General features: G+C 46.7%; 1 protein-coding gene across 14 annotated transcripts in view; it reads right to left on the bottom strand.

The window, feature by feature from the left end:
- The window catches only part of PTPRT (protein tyrosine phosphatase receptor type T), a 935,828-nt gene that overhangs the window by 166,788 nt on the left and 754,209 nt on the right, over window positions 1-14,831 (bottom strand). For 8 of the 14 annotated variants that reach the window (XM_070420943.1, XM_070420935.1, XM_070420937.1 and 5 more), the window contains one exon: window positions 2,993-3,049. The exons of the other annotated variants lie outside the window; for them this stretch is intronic. In XM_070420943.1, coding sequence (XP_070277044.1) covers window positions 2,993-3,049 — 57 coding nt within the window. The remainder of the gene's footprint in view (window positions 1-2,992; window positions 3,050-14,831) is intronic. 14 annotated transcript variants of the gene reach the window in all.

Here is a 14,831-nt window from a genome sequence, read left to right as displayed (position 1 = left end):
TGAGCGGGATCAGAGAGAACAGCCAGTCAGCAGGCAGCACGGAATTCAGATTAGTGCGGCGAAACTGAGCGAGGGTAATAAAACCAGCAGCGGGAATGGCATCGATTGTTGAGATTCCAGCCAAATCCACCACGAACATGTTTTCTTTCTTCCAGACTCTGCCCCTCTGTTTTGAAAGCAGCAACACTGAATCTCTGTTCTGTACTGAAAGCTGATCTGTGCCCCTCCCCAAAGGATGGGAAAGCAGCTCTTCTGTAAGCAAGAGAGGACAGAAGCAGAAGGCAAGATCGAGTGTGCAGTGCCTGTTACTGCTCACTTGGAGGGCCTGGGGAGGTCTCTCCTGTGATGCCCAGGCTCCCTCCCCCAGCCCGACTTCCCCTGGGCCAGCACCAGCAGATCTGGGGGAGCCCCATTCAAAAGCTCCGAAAAGTCAGTCTCTAGGAAGCTTGGCAGGGGGAATGGGATAGAGGGAACTGGCCGTTTACTGAGCCTCCATTCTGTGCACATTCACTTCTGTTCAGCAGCTGGGCACAGAGACAGTCAAGACCTTTGAACCTCTAGCTCTGCACTGTCCACAACGCCACCCGTGGTTTCTGAGCACATGACCTGTGGCTGGTGTGACTGTGGAACCACATATTAAAGTTGATTTCATGTCAGCGAATTTAAATTTAAAGACAGAAGCCGTGTACAGTATGCTTGATTGTAAACACAGGGTTGACCTTTTTTAGGGTTACATTTTACTTTAACTGTTTAAAATGTAGCGTCTGAACTGAGAGGTGCTCCACGTGTAAAATGCACACCAGATTTCAAAGACTCGGTGCAAAGAAAGAATGTAAAATATCTTTCATTCGTAATTTGAAAATATTGATTACATGTTAAAATGATGATTATTGTATACATTGGGTTCAATGAACTGTGTTTAAATTAATTTCACCTGTTAGTTTTCTAATGTGACTTAAAAAACTTAAAATTATGTAACAGCTGAAATGCTATTTTTACTTAACAGTGCAATTCTCGGGGTTTTCAACAGGGGGCGCTTTAATACGACTCTAGAGCAAGTGTGACAATTAGAGGTGCAGGTGAGACAAGGTCATGCAACTCGCTGAAGGTAATATAACTAGGGTGTGGCTAAGATGCCATTCCTGGGCAGTCGGTAGTGACACATTGGTCTATGGGGGTCAAGAGCAGGGACAACCTGGCTGTGGTGATTACTGTTGGGGCGTTGCCCAGATCTCCGGTGCTTGAGCTGGTGCAGCTCATCCCCAGCAGCTGTGCTGGCTGCTAACAGCCCACAGATACCCCTTTCCCTCCAGAAGTGCCATCAGACCAATGCTGTCACCTCCCCAGGAAATATGCACTCCCATGGCAGCCCCACATCCAGTGACTAACTGACAGATACCTGTCCCCTTGTCTCAGGGTAGAAGCAACTCTGTGATACAACCCACACTCCAGAGCTCCTGTGGGCTCAGCTGATGCGGCTCCACATCCTCCCCCAGCTTCTTCCCCTGCCCCATCCTGACTCCCTCACCTTCTTCTGAGGATGCTCCTCAATGAATAATCTGCACAAGAACCCCCATCTCAGCCTCTGTCTAGGGAACCCCACCTTAGATACTCACTAAGAGCAATGTCTCTTAGTCTGGGAAGGGGGTGGACAGTACTGACTGGACTTTGAAGGTACAGGGATGGCTGGACCCTCATCATCCCTGCCTCCTGCACCCCCTTTCCCACCATGATAAATGGACCAGCTAGGGACTAGGAGAGAAGAGCCACTGTCTGAGCAACAACTTTGAGAGGCAACAGTCAAATATTTGAAGTCTCCAAGAAATGTCCCACTGACCAGAAAGGGCCCCTGCAGTTGAGGTTCTAGGTCAGCAGAGTCTCTTTTGTCTCAAGGAAGATGCTGGGCATCAGCCTCTGACACTTTTGGGCTTTGCAATCCCAACCTTGAAGAGTGGCAGGTGTTTATGTGAAATGAGCTCAGATTACATGTTCAAGGGAAGGGGCTGGTGGTTCCTTCCAACAGCTACCTACTCCCACCCCACTGGTTTTCACATCCATTATCTTGCTTTCTCACAGAACACAACTCCAGAAGACCCTGCAAGTGCAGAGCATGTAAGCAAATGGTAAGAGACAGGTATTGCTTTTCCTGCTTATAGATAAGAGCATTGGGGATTGTCACATTTAAAAGGCTTGTCCAGGGCCTGGCCAGCATGGTTTAGTGATTGAGCATCGACCTATGAACCAAGAGGTCACAGTTCAATTCCTGGTCAGGGCACATGCCCTGGTTGCAGGCTCAATGCACAGTGGGTGGGGAGGGGGTGAGCTAGGAGGCAGCCAGTGAATAATTCTGTCTCATTGTTGCTGTTTCTAGCTCTCTCTTCCTATCCAAAATTAATAAAAATACATTAAAAATATTTAAAAAATAAAATAAAGGGCTTGTCTGAGACAAATGGTAGACCTGGGACCAGAGCCAGAGCTACTAATTTCCTAAGCACAGACATACTAGGCCACTTTCCTAGCCTCAGACCACTGCGTAGTTGTGACTTGCCTGGGAAGCACTCCTTTAGTTCCTGGTGTGTTTGCTTGTTTACTTTGAACACCACACACCTCTCCTTTGCAGCACCACCCACGGTTGGAGTCCTACCCTTATTTGTGTAGTTTTTTTTTTACTCTAATGGCTCTTTCCCCTCCCAGAAAGGCACAGAAACATGTCTTCTTTTGCTCATCATGGTATACATTGGTGCCTAGAACAGTACCCGGCACATAGTAGGTACTTTGTAAGCATTAGTAGGATGGATGGATGGATGAATGGATGGATGGAGGGATAGAGGGTGAATAGGTGAATGGATGGGTGGGTGGAAGGATGGGAGGATGGGTGGGTGGGTGGGGTGGAGGGACTGCCAATTCCTCTATGGTGCACCTGGCCTGGAGGACCTGCTGAGCGTGGGTCACTCTCACTCCCCTCCCACCCGCCCAGGGCTCTGGTGATCACCTGTGGTGAGGAGGCAGAGTGGAGTCCCCGGGGTCACCTGGGCGCTGCCCATTGGTGCTGACCACAAGGAAGCCAGTCCCCAGGCAGCATGCAGAAGAGAAGGAGAGAGAGAAACACACATGAAAACGTGCGGTACAGTGAACAAAACGGCAGTTATTGTGGCTCTGAAGAGCTCACACTAAACAGCAAAAGAACATCATGATCTAACCAAACAGGGCCTGAAATAGATTTTTAAAAAATGGAACAAGAATAAGAGTCACCATTTATCAAGCACCCACGACATGCCAGGTACTCTGCCAGGTACCTCACATACAATGTTTCTAAAACTCAGAACAACCAGGAAGGTCAGTGTTATTATAAATGAACCCATCACCTTTCCACCTGAACATCTCCTCTCCCAATTTTCCCTCCCTTAGTAAATGGTGCTACCATCCATGTGGCTAGCTGCTCAGTCTGGAAGCCTGGAGTCGTGCTTTAGCCCTCTTTTTTCCTGACCTCCCACTTCAAGTCACTCAGCATGCCTTATCAATTCTACCCCAGAAAACTTTAAGCTTCCTCCTTCTCTCCAATTCCATTTCCACTTAGTTCGAGCCACCCTCATGTTTCACTTGGATCATTTAAGCAGCCCCCGAGCTGGACTTCCTGCCTCCAGGCTTGCTCCCCTTCAATCCTCGTCCACCCTTTAGTCGAAATGCATCAATGGCCCTGTCATTCCCAAAGTAAACTTCAGCTCATGGGCCCTCAGTGACAGTCCTCTGCCTGCCCCTCCTCTTCTCTCCATCCCCAGGACCACACTTTGTTCTGCCCAAGCACAATCTCCTTTCCATCATCAACAGGCCCCTCTCTTCTTGTCAGTGGGCCTTACCTAAGCTTGTCACTTTGTGTGAGACACACACACCCCCTTCCTGCCTCTGCACCTGGCCACCAACTGCTCTTTCTTCAGGTGTCATGTCTTTCTCTCTAGGGAGTCTTTAGTGCTTCACCTGGGACAGACACCTGTCCCACCGTATTATAAATGGCTGCCCTCCCCTCATTTCTATAATCTCCTTGAAGGCGGCCACAGTAATGTCTCATTAACTGGTATACTTCTGTGGCCTTGCACTGCACCTGGCACATAGTAGGTACTCATTACTAGGAAATGAATGAACAAATAAAGAAATGATGAGTTAGAGAACTGATGTAACTTGCCCAAGGTCACAGACATAATAACTGGCAGAGGCGGGACCAAACCCTGGTTTGCCTGACTAATGTTCCTGTCCTTTCAAACCCACCACTTGCCTCTCTAAAGAAGGTGAACCGGAAGGCATGAAGGTGTCCTATGCTGGCCAAAGGCTGCTGGTTTCTCTGGTGATTCATCCACAAAACTGCGTAAAGTTCTTACGCAAAACAGAGAAACAGGTAGGGCATTTCAGACCAACTGGTAAACAGGAAATACATAATTGCAAAAATTCACAGGAAGGGCAAGCTTGACTAACAGCCGTTAGTTGCTGTAAAATGTAAACAACAATAAATTTGGTCAACAGCAAGCATAATACTCCTCCCTTAGAGGTGGGCAATGTACCGTTTTCAAAGCACACTCCCAGGGAGAGGTCAGCAAACAATGGCTCATGAGCCAAATCCAACCACCCACTGGCTGTTTTCTGTGTGGCCATGAGCCCACAATGGTTTTTACATTTTCAAATGGTTGAGAAAAAGGTAAAAAGAAGAGAAATAGTTTTTGACATATAAAAGATTATATAAAGTTCAAAATTCAGTGTCCATAAATAAATGTTATTGGAACACAGCCAGGTTTATTTTATATGTATTATCTATGCTTTTGTGCTATAATGACAAAGTCGGATCATTCTGACAGAGACCATATGGCCTGCAAAGCTAAAAAATATTTACTATCTGGCCCTTCACAGAAATGTTTGCAACCCCTCTTCTAAGTGGCTATTTTTGTTAATTTTCCTTCCCATCTTTTGAGATAGGCAAGACAAACACTGTTGGCCTTGCATGTCAGAAAAAGAAATGGAAGGCCTGGGAGAAGAGATGAGTCATGTTTCCACCTGGCGTTTCAGCAGCATCCTCTTGTTCTCCCCTGCTCCCACCTGTCCTTGCCCAAGAACCCCTTCTCTGGTCCATTTTCTAACCTGTAAATAGGTGGCCTTCTGGACAAAGGCAGTCTGCTTCAGCACCTCCAAGGACCTCCCCTGTCTCGGGACAATTGCATATGTACGCTCTGGGGCCACCCAGGGTCCTTGGTGTCCTGGGCTTGCTGGCCACTTCAGCCTCACCTCTCATCACATGTGGCCTCCACTGGTCACATAGCATTCCAGCCATTGTTGCTTTGCCTTGTCCTATGCATGCTCTCTTGTCTCCTAATGAATTGCACACGCTCCTTCCTCAGCTCAGAAGATCTCCTTCCTCTCCAACCTTGTTCAATAAGGTAATTATCACTGTTCTTTCAAACTGTGCCTCAACCACATACCTGAGAATGCTCATATGTACTAGTATATATGTCAGACATTGATGAACATATTGAGACCATGCAGAAAAAAAAGGTCAGAATGCCGAGCACCTCAGACTTTCTTTCTGTTTTGTTTTTCCCCCCCTTCTAAAGCAATTAATGTTAAATGCAAAAAGATGCTGATGAGCTAAAGATGGTATTGAAGCAGATAACCTCGAAGACAAACTAATTTCTTGGTTTATTAGCTTCAATATGTTGTGGAAGTGAAGACAGCTGATGGCTCCTTGAGGTTTCTGCTCCAGATCCCAGGACTTGGCTTGGACACCACTGAAGAGAGACCAAAGACCCATTACACCCTAAAGATTCTATTATCAACTATTCCTGGAAATAAAATCCTGAGAAGAAGTTAACAAATAGGAGACAGGGAACCCTGACAGTGGTCCATGGACTATAACCCAGACCATGGTATTGATAAGATTCAAAATGGTGCCATAGAAATGCCATGAGCTTTGGAGTTAGATCTCAGCTTAGAGCACCTTGAGCTCTTTATTTAACCAATTTGAGCCAGAATGGCTTCAATTTTTTAGTAAGGAAATTAATAATGACTATTTATTTAGTGCATAATATGGGCCAGATTTTAGTTCTATCATTGCATTGTAACTCATGTCAATATACACATGACTGGTACACAATGGGTGGTTATTTTGCATATCCCCTTTATCTTCAACTTCAACACAACATTGAAAATCCATCAATGAAAGCTCAAATGGAGCTTTATTATCTTTATTTATAACTAGAGGCCTGGTGCACAAAATTCATGCAAGGATAGAGTCCCTAGGGCTGGCCAGCAATCAGGGTCAATTGGGGCCTTCTGGTTGCCGGCCAGGGCCTTTCTTCCCTGGCTGACGGCTGCCAGCCGGGTCCTTCCTTCATTCCGTGCTGCCCCCTGGTGATCAATGCATATCATAGTGAGCAATCAAACTCCCAATCTCTCCGTCAAACTCCTGAGGAGACAACTTGCATATAAGCCTTTTATATATATATAGATATTTGTCTCCAGCCTACCCAAATTTTTCTCTTTCTTTGACCCCTTATTTTAAAAGACCTCTTATTTCTTTTGTAAGATGCAACCACTTTTGAACAATAGATTTGAGCTAAAGTCAAGGTCTTGAGTAGATAATTCTCATTTCTAGTTTACAGGAATGAACTGAGACTTCCCAGGGACATGCTTGAAGGACAAGTTGATCTTGGCTTTTGTTTTCCTGAATTCCATGACACCAGCTTTGTCTTTCTTAGTGGGGTGTGGAGAAGGTAGGCATGTGTGTGTGTTTGTATGTTGGGGAGGGTGGCAGTTTGAGAGAATCTACACAGGGGTGGGCAAACTTTTTGACTCGAGGGCCACAATGGGTTCTTAAACTGGACCAGAGGGCCGGAACAAAAGCATGGATGGAGTGTTTGTGTGAACTAATATAAATTCAAAGTAAACATCATTACATAAAAGGGTACGGTCTTTTTTTTTTTTTAGTTTTATTCATTTCAAATGGGCTGGATTCAGCCCGCGGGCCGTAGTTTGCCCACGGCTGGAGTAGGGGGTAGGTAAGCAACAGAAAACTAGTAAGATGTGCCAGCTATTATAGCAAGACAAATGTTAAAGAAAGGGTTGGGATATTTAAAGGTAATCTTTAGTTATTTTATGGTGCACTTATAATTAATTCTCTTCCTCAATTTTTGTCACAAGACCTTCAGAAAAATCCATATTATTCTATTAGCATGTTAGGACCTAAAAGACACTGGGTGAAAGCAAAGGGGACACGGGTCAAGAAACCTTGTTACACTCAAGTAATTCTGAGAGCCCCAGCATGGAAAACTCATCTCAGTGGGCTTGGCCAGGGAAGAATAGCACCATTCTATCCAAACCTCAAACACACACCCTGGGCTTTCCCCTCTGAAAATCTGGGATTTCTAAGGACTGAACAACAACCAAAAGTTTTCCAATAGACTAGTCACTACAGTCTGGCCTCTCACAAGTGGTCCCTCATTATGGCCCCTACTCCGGTTACCATGGCAACATTTGGGCATCCTTTGGTCCTGAGACCCTTCTGAAATTTCTGGGAAGATGATGAGAAAAGGAAAAGTGTCACAGTCAAAGGTTAGCAAGTGGATGAGCAAGGTCCTATACTTTGTTAATAATTATATATTATTGTTATGTAGGATCTCATCAAAATACAATGACCTATTAATGAAAAGGTTAAATGCTAAAAGCCGAGACCAGCATCATTCCTATCCCCTTTATTTTTGCACTTTGAATCTAGTTGGAGTCTATTTGACAAAAGCCTGATTTGTACAATTGTATGAGATGTAATTAGAGTCCAGTCTTTCCTTTACTTCCTTAGAGAACAGCAGAGAGAAAGATGTGCTGAGTAGACCTCAGTCTCCAGGTCTCATATCAGAGAAGGTCTAAAAGAGAGAAGGAAGCTCAAGTTGTTTATCATCTATTATGTTCTTGACCTTTCCCAGGCATTATCTCAAATAATCAGGAGAAAGAACTAACAATCTCAGGCTTAAAAGTGAAGTGATGGACTCATAGGTTGGGACTTGTCCAAGGTCAAACAGTTAAAGGTTTGGATGCAGGATTTCAATCCAGGTGTCTCTGATTCCCCATTATTCCATGCAACTGCTCAGGGAAACTTTATACGTAAAATATAGGACCTTCCATATAGCATTGGACCAATGGGGAAGGGAAGGGCAGGCATTTCCATCTTGCAGCAGACAATTCCTACTTCTGGCTTGGCTTCTCATATCACCTGTGCATGCTATTCCTGTGGACAAGGAAGCCATGGCCACATCATTCCCCCTCTCAGCTCCAGTCTTAGTATCTGAAAAATGAGGGCATCTCACTGGCGATACTGTCTGTAGGGGTGACCATCCACTATGGAGAATGAAGAGAAAATACTGGATGAAATGCTCTTCTTTTTATAATGGCTGAGCCACACTTACAAAAGGCCATCGCCCAAATCTCTTGTCTGTTCCCACTGGGACAATGGGGTTAGTCCACCATGACCACCGGGCACCATGGAGCTATTGCTGACACTGGCCCCTTATCTCATGCTTCATTACTGAGGTTAGCTTTCAGCACCTACTCTGAGGGTTGGTTTTAATCATCGTTAGAAAGTGTTTACTAGATTAAAACTGTGGCTGTCTTCTGCAAAGGAGCTCTGCAAAGGGCTTTATGAGTTTCCAGATTTATTTTATCTCAATGACTCGTCTCAGTTTGCAAATCAAATCAAAGCTGATTTTTCTAACTGCCACTTGGGTGCACCCAGCAGGAGTCGGCAGAGCCAGCTGTGCTTCCTTGATGGCTGTGCCAGAGATGGGAGTGAAGATGCTTGCTGGGGGCCAGAGAGGTTCTAGAGCAGTGGTTCTCAACCTGTGGGTCGCCTAAGACCATCGGAAAACACATATATAATTACATATTGTTTTTGTGATTAATCACTATGCTTTAATTATGTTCAATTTGTAACAATGAAAATACATCCTGCATATCAGATATTTACATTACGATTCATAACAGTAGCAAAATGACAGTTATGAAGTAGCAACAAAAATAATTTTATGGTTGGGGGTCACCACAACATGAGGAACTGTATTAAAGGGTCGTGGCATTAGGAAGGTTGAGAACCACTGCTCTAGAGAGAAGACAGCAGACAAGCAAGTACCTGCTCAACTCTACCGGGGTAGGGGGAGCAAGTCAAGGGAAGTGAATTTTATTTTCTGGAAAGAGAAAAGGCAGATAGGACCTACGTGGCCTCAAAGATTGAGCAGCAGATAAATACTAGGGAACCAGTTTGAGCTCATAACATTGAGGCTCCCTCTAACTGAAGTGTCCAATGGTGGAAGGAACTCCCTGGGGGAGTATTGAGGTCCCTGTCACAGGAGGTACCAAGCAAAGCCTTGGATGGTCTTTTTATTAGTGGGGATTGTAGATCACATAGTTAATCCCTACCTCTATCATTTTACTTCTACTTTCCAAGAGATAGTTCTGACAAGTAGCTTATGTTTGAAAAAATGAAACCATGGAAGACTGACATGTTAGCATCCTATCTATTGATTGATTGATTGATTGATTGATCAAGTGATACATCAATTCATTTATCCATTTGTTCATTCAACATGTTTTATTGAGCACCAATGTATGCTAGGATCTGGGGACACAACAGTGCTCAAAATAGGCATAATCCTTTCACTTCACTTAGAATCTAGCTGAGAGACAGACAGTCAACATGCAAGTAAACATGATGAATGGTTTGAAAAAAGTACTGGGTACAATGAGAGTGGAGAATGCTGGGGATATATATTAGATTGGAGGTCAGGATGGTCTTTATAAGGAAATGAGGTTTCAGCTACAGTCAGAAAGATGTTATGCCTGTTAAGCAGATGCATATGGTGGCCAGATAATTTCAGGCAGAGGGGGCAGGATGGGCAAAGGTCCTGAGGTAGGAAGGAGCTTGATGTGTTTTGAAGAACTGAAGGAAGACCAATGTGCTGGAGTGTCTGTAGTGAATAAGAACAGAAAGCCTGGATAAGGCTGGAGGGCAGGAAGTGGGCAGGTCACGCACACAGGTCTTGTGGATGCAGGGCCTGTGGGTGATAGAAAGTGGCAAAGTGCATGGAAGGGTGTCTGCAGGGAGGCAAGGGAAGAATTAGACCAACAGAGAATCATTTGGTAAAGGGCTTGGATGGAACTGAGTGTCAGTTTCCAGAAGAGAAGCTGACTGGTATGGTTCATGAACTGAGCCTCCAGAGCAGAAACCATTCTCCCTTAGCCTGCCATGGCTGAGCCAGAAGACATGGATTGAGCGACCTGGGTACCACCTGCAGCAGCTGCAGCCTGGACCATCTTCCACCCGATGGGAGGATCATCTGCCATGGGAAGGGTTGTTTTATCTCCCACTGGAGCTTCAGCACCTTGGAAGTCTAAGTATCCCATCCCCAACTTTCACGTGATCCATTTTCTAAGGGTCACTTGGGGCATGTTTAGCTTACATCTTCAACCTGGTTCCTAAACTGAGCCCACGCCTCATCTTCCAAATGTAAACATTACTGAATGGGTCCAAGTGTATCTCCCACCCTCTTACTTGCCCTTTATCACAGTTCCTGTTTTAACTGCAGAACAAATCTTACTTTTTAAATCGATTGGTGTGGTGGTTTTTTTTTCTCTCTCTCTGACTCTTTAGTGCTCTCCCCCACTTCAAAGTCTGAATAATAGTTTTTTTGTTTCCAAACCAAAACTTAATGTTTGCTACCTACTGTCTGCAGTTCTCTCTCTAGAACTCTGGGCAGATTCCCAGAGCTAGAGTGGGCCAAGCAAAGGGCTTTTAACTTTTTCTTTTAGCTCTTGAATTGAGGCAATCCATTGGCTTGTTGCTATGCCTCAACCCAATGATGAAATACAGCCTTTATATAATAAGAGCCCTGTGGTACCCACATCTTCTCTTCAGGTTGGTGTGCCATCTGCCAGATGCTGTGAGTGTTGAGGCTAAAGGCTTACACCTGAGACCTTCTCTGGAGACCTGTGCAAGGCTCAAGGGTGCCATTTCCCTTGGAGCCACCTGAGAGATCCTGGAGAGGGAGTGGGGAGGAGAAGAGGAGGTGCCAAGGGCTGTGTGCTATGGGGGAGGGGGTAGCAACCCTGATCTTCTTGTCTCAAGGCAGAACAACTCTGGAGAAATTTACATTCCACCTGAATAGATCTTGCTCAGCATTTTCTCACTCCCTGTCTCACTTCCCTCTTTCTCTTACAGATTTCTTCTAGGAACCCTCCCTCAGAACCTCCCATGCACCAAATCCCTGCCTCAGGCTCTGCTGCAGGGCAGCTGTTTTAAGAATGCTCCCTTTCTTCTTCATCTGCTCTTTGATAAACTCCACTTCCCCACTAGGTTCCTCAAAGTCAAAGTTAATGACAGCAGACCCCAGCTCTCATCAATGGAAAAGACTGCCCCAAGGCTTCTGAGATGACCCTGGAGTTAACCCTTCTACTGAAAAACACCAAACACACCCACCCCACAGTCCCTTAGCTGCGTCTTCAACTTAAGGTTCTGATCTGCCTCTATAAGTAAATGTTGCCCCCGGTGACATGTGGATCCACCAGCTGGATCCTCTCTAAACACAGGGCACTTGGCTCTTCCTGTGGGGGCGGGGAAGAGGTGGGCCAGGAGGGTGGATCCCCTCACAGTTTGAGGTTTGAGTCAGCTGGCCTCCCAGATGCCACCCTTGCTCTGGGTACCACACAATCCCAGTGCTAGTGGAGAAGGCGTAGTGCTGGGACATGGAGGCAAAGCCTCCTACACGGCACCAGTCCCGAGGAGCAGAGCCCGAGATGATGGTCCAGGGCACGCATGCCATGACTACATGGGGCAACTTCAGTCCCGATTCTTTGGAAGCACTGGTCACAATTATCTGTAAAAGCATTCATATAATGTCTGTGTCCACACTACTGAGCCTGCTGGGGACAGGAACCATGTCTGCTGGCTCACCACAAAATCTCAAGTTCCTTTCAAGATGCCTGGCTCATGCATGCTCATCGAGTGAGCTGACTCCATGGAGGAAATAACAGTCATGGATAATAATAAAAAAAAAAAAAATTCCAAAATACTTTGCAGTAAATAAAACACTTTCAAGTTTATCATATCATCATATCAAAGAAACGGTGGGAGGTGTTGGCATGCTGGAGCTGGCTTGTACCAGTTGTCTAGAGCTGGTTGTTCAACAGTCAAGATTTCTTTCTTTCTTTCTTTCTTTTTTTTTTTTTTGCCAGCCAGCTGTTAAACCATTGGCAATGTGAAACTGGACCTGGAAGAAATATTTACACCTGAATATCCACAAAGACAACAAATGAGGGCTTTTCTTTGACACAGAGCAGGTCTATCAGCAAACCACTGGCAGTAGGTATGTTCAAAAGGTGCTGTGAACAGGTAGATGGGGATCGCTTCACATGGGATGCGGCTGAGTTTCAGGGAGATCCAGGGAGACCTCCAGGCCTCTGAGCCTTGCTGTGGTGAGATGCTGACTCCAATGCCTTTACTCATTTCAGCAGGCATTTTTCGAGTGCCTACATGCGCCAGGAACTTCCTGCCGTGGCAACACCTGATTGGCAAATGAGTGGTTAACATGGAGCAGCTCCTTATCAGAGCTCCTCCCAAAGGGAAGTGCTGGTTCCTTCCCCAGGAAGCCCAGCCTGTTCAGGCCCCAGGCCGTGATTGGATCAGCACCTGATGCTCCATCCTCATGTCGGTTCTGAGGAGGGTCCTGCTGCCACAGACCGGGGTCCTCTGCCTGAGGCAGCCTCATCTCACTCACCTTTGAAGGGAGCAGCAGCCAAAGCTGGACCTCTAACCCCCCAGACCCTCCCCTCTGGCAGGGCTGGTTCCTGCTCCTTGCACACCCTTGAAAGCTATGGGATCACACTGTGGATGGCGAATAGTCAGAGGCTCTGGTGGGAACCACATGGACACGCCCCTAACTCCATGCTTCCTATTTGGAGTTGAACAGTGACTCTCCCCTAAATTCAAATGTTAAAGTCCTAACCCCCAGTACCTCAGAATGTGACCTTATTTGGTAATAGGGTCCTTGTAGATGTAATTAGACAGGATGAGGTCATACTGGAGTCGGGTGGGCCCCTAATTTCAATATGAACAGTGTTCTTGTACAGAGAAATTTGAACACAGAGATGCACACAGGGAGAACGCCATGTGACGGTGAAGGCAGAGATTGGAGTCGTCCTTCTACAAGCCAAGGAACCCCAAAGATTGCCAGCAAATGACAGAAGCCGGGGAGAGGCCTGGAGCTGATCCTGCCCTCACAGCCCTAAGGAGGAGCCAACCCTGCCGACCCTTGATGGCGGACTTGTAGCCTCCAGAACTGTGAGACAGTAAGTTTTGTGGTTTAAGCCACTCGATCTGTGCCCTTTTGGTACAACAGCCACAGAAAACCAATGCATGTCCTTTTCTTGGGAACCCTCCAAACCGGGCAGCACTCCATTGGAGTGACACACAGTGACGGGACACACAGACAAGGTGTGGCATCTCACAGAAGATGCGCGGAGCCTGGGGTCAGGTCAGCATGACCCTGCGTGTGTGTTCGGAGCTGTTCCGTTCAGAGTGGCACCCCTCCAGTTCTGCGAGACTCACACAGCTAACCACACACACTGCCTGGTGTCACCACGGGCAGGGACAGGCCACAGGCAGCTGCTTTCTCACCAGAGCCCTGGCCTCGAGCCTGCACAGAAGCTCACGCGCCAGGGGCTGGATGGCGCTGGCAGACACTTGAGGAAGGTGCCGTAATGCCAGAGGTGGAGGAGCCTGGAGGAAACAGATGGCCCGTGGAATCTGCCACTGGGACTTCCCATACTCCCAGCGCCTGAGGGATTCCCGGTATCGTATTTTCCTCTATTAAAAAGAATAGTGTTTTCAGCAAACCCACAAAGAGGGAAATTTGATTCAGGAAAGAGATAGGTTAAATATTGATTCCTAGCCTTCGATCCTGATACAGAGGCCCCATGGGCAGTGCATGGATTTAGATGGGGTTTGCCTTTAATCAACCAGGATGCTCCATTAGCAATACCAGGCACAGAGAGACACTAACCAAATGCAGGTCCCCTTCCCTTGTCTTTGCTCTGCAGTCACCAAGTGCCCTCTTATCTGATGGGTGCTGTGCGGTATCCCTCCCTGAGCCGTGGTGGAGGGCATTCTACATCATCCAGCTCCCTGCCCCATTCCCATGTGCTGCTGGAGCCCTGCTCTCAGGGCCACAGTGACGGCCCTCAGTGAACTGGAAACCCCAGTGTGGCTGCTCAGAGCCACTCTGACTCCTGACTCCTCCAAGCTCTTCCTGGGTGTGGCCAGCTGGGTACATATCATTCATTCATGTGTTGCTATCCCACCAGACCTTCTAGGTGCACACATTCCAATAAGGTTGACTGTGATCTATAAGGTCAAACAGGAGGAGAAAACCTAAGGGTGCTGAGGAGAGGTGAGAGCTTTCTGCTGGAGTTCTATAAGGACCACTCAGTTCTCCCGCAGACCAGCAAGGTGGCTCGGCAGCAGCATGCCAGGGTGGGCCTCTGTGCGCGCACAGTGGGTCCTCAACATCCCAGGAAGCATAGTGGTACGCACTCTCAGAGTCCCCATATATACCTACTGCTTGTCCAGTCACATGTTCCCAATTCTTAAGATATGATCCAACAAACTACTTGTTAGGTGGCCTATGTCTCAGAGGGTATCCTTAGATGCCCACATACCCCATGGTGGGCAGAACGACCACATCAACCCTCCCTTGTCTAGAAATCAAAGGCTAGAGGGGAAGCATGGAGCAGCATCACAGGGAGGGTTTCTA

Source organism: Myotis yumanensis, unplaced genomic scaffold, assembly GCF_028538775.1.
Source record: "Myotis yumanensis isolate MYYU_CA2020_CCGP unplaced genomic scaffold, mMyoYum1.0.hap1 SCAF_7, whole genome shotgun sequence".
NCBI classification, from domain to species: Eukaryota; Metazoa; Chordata; class Mammalia; order Chiroptera; family Vespertilionidae; genus Myotis; species Myotis yumanensis.
This window is presented reverse-complemented; position numbering and strand designations above follow the sequence as displayed.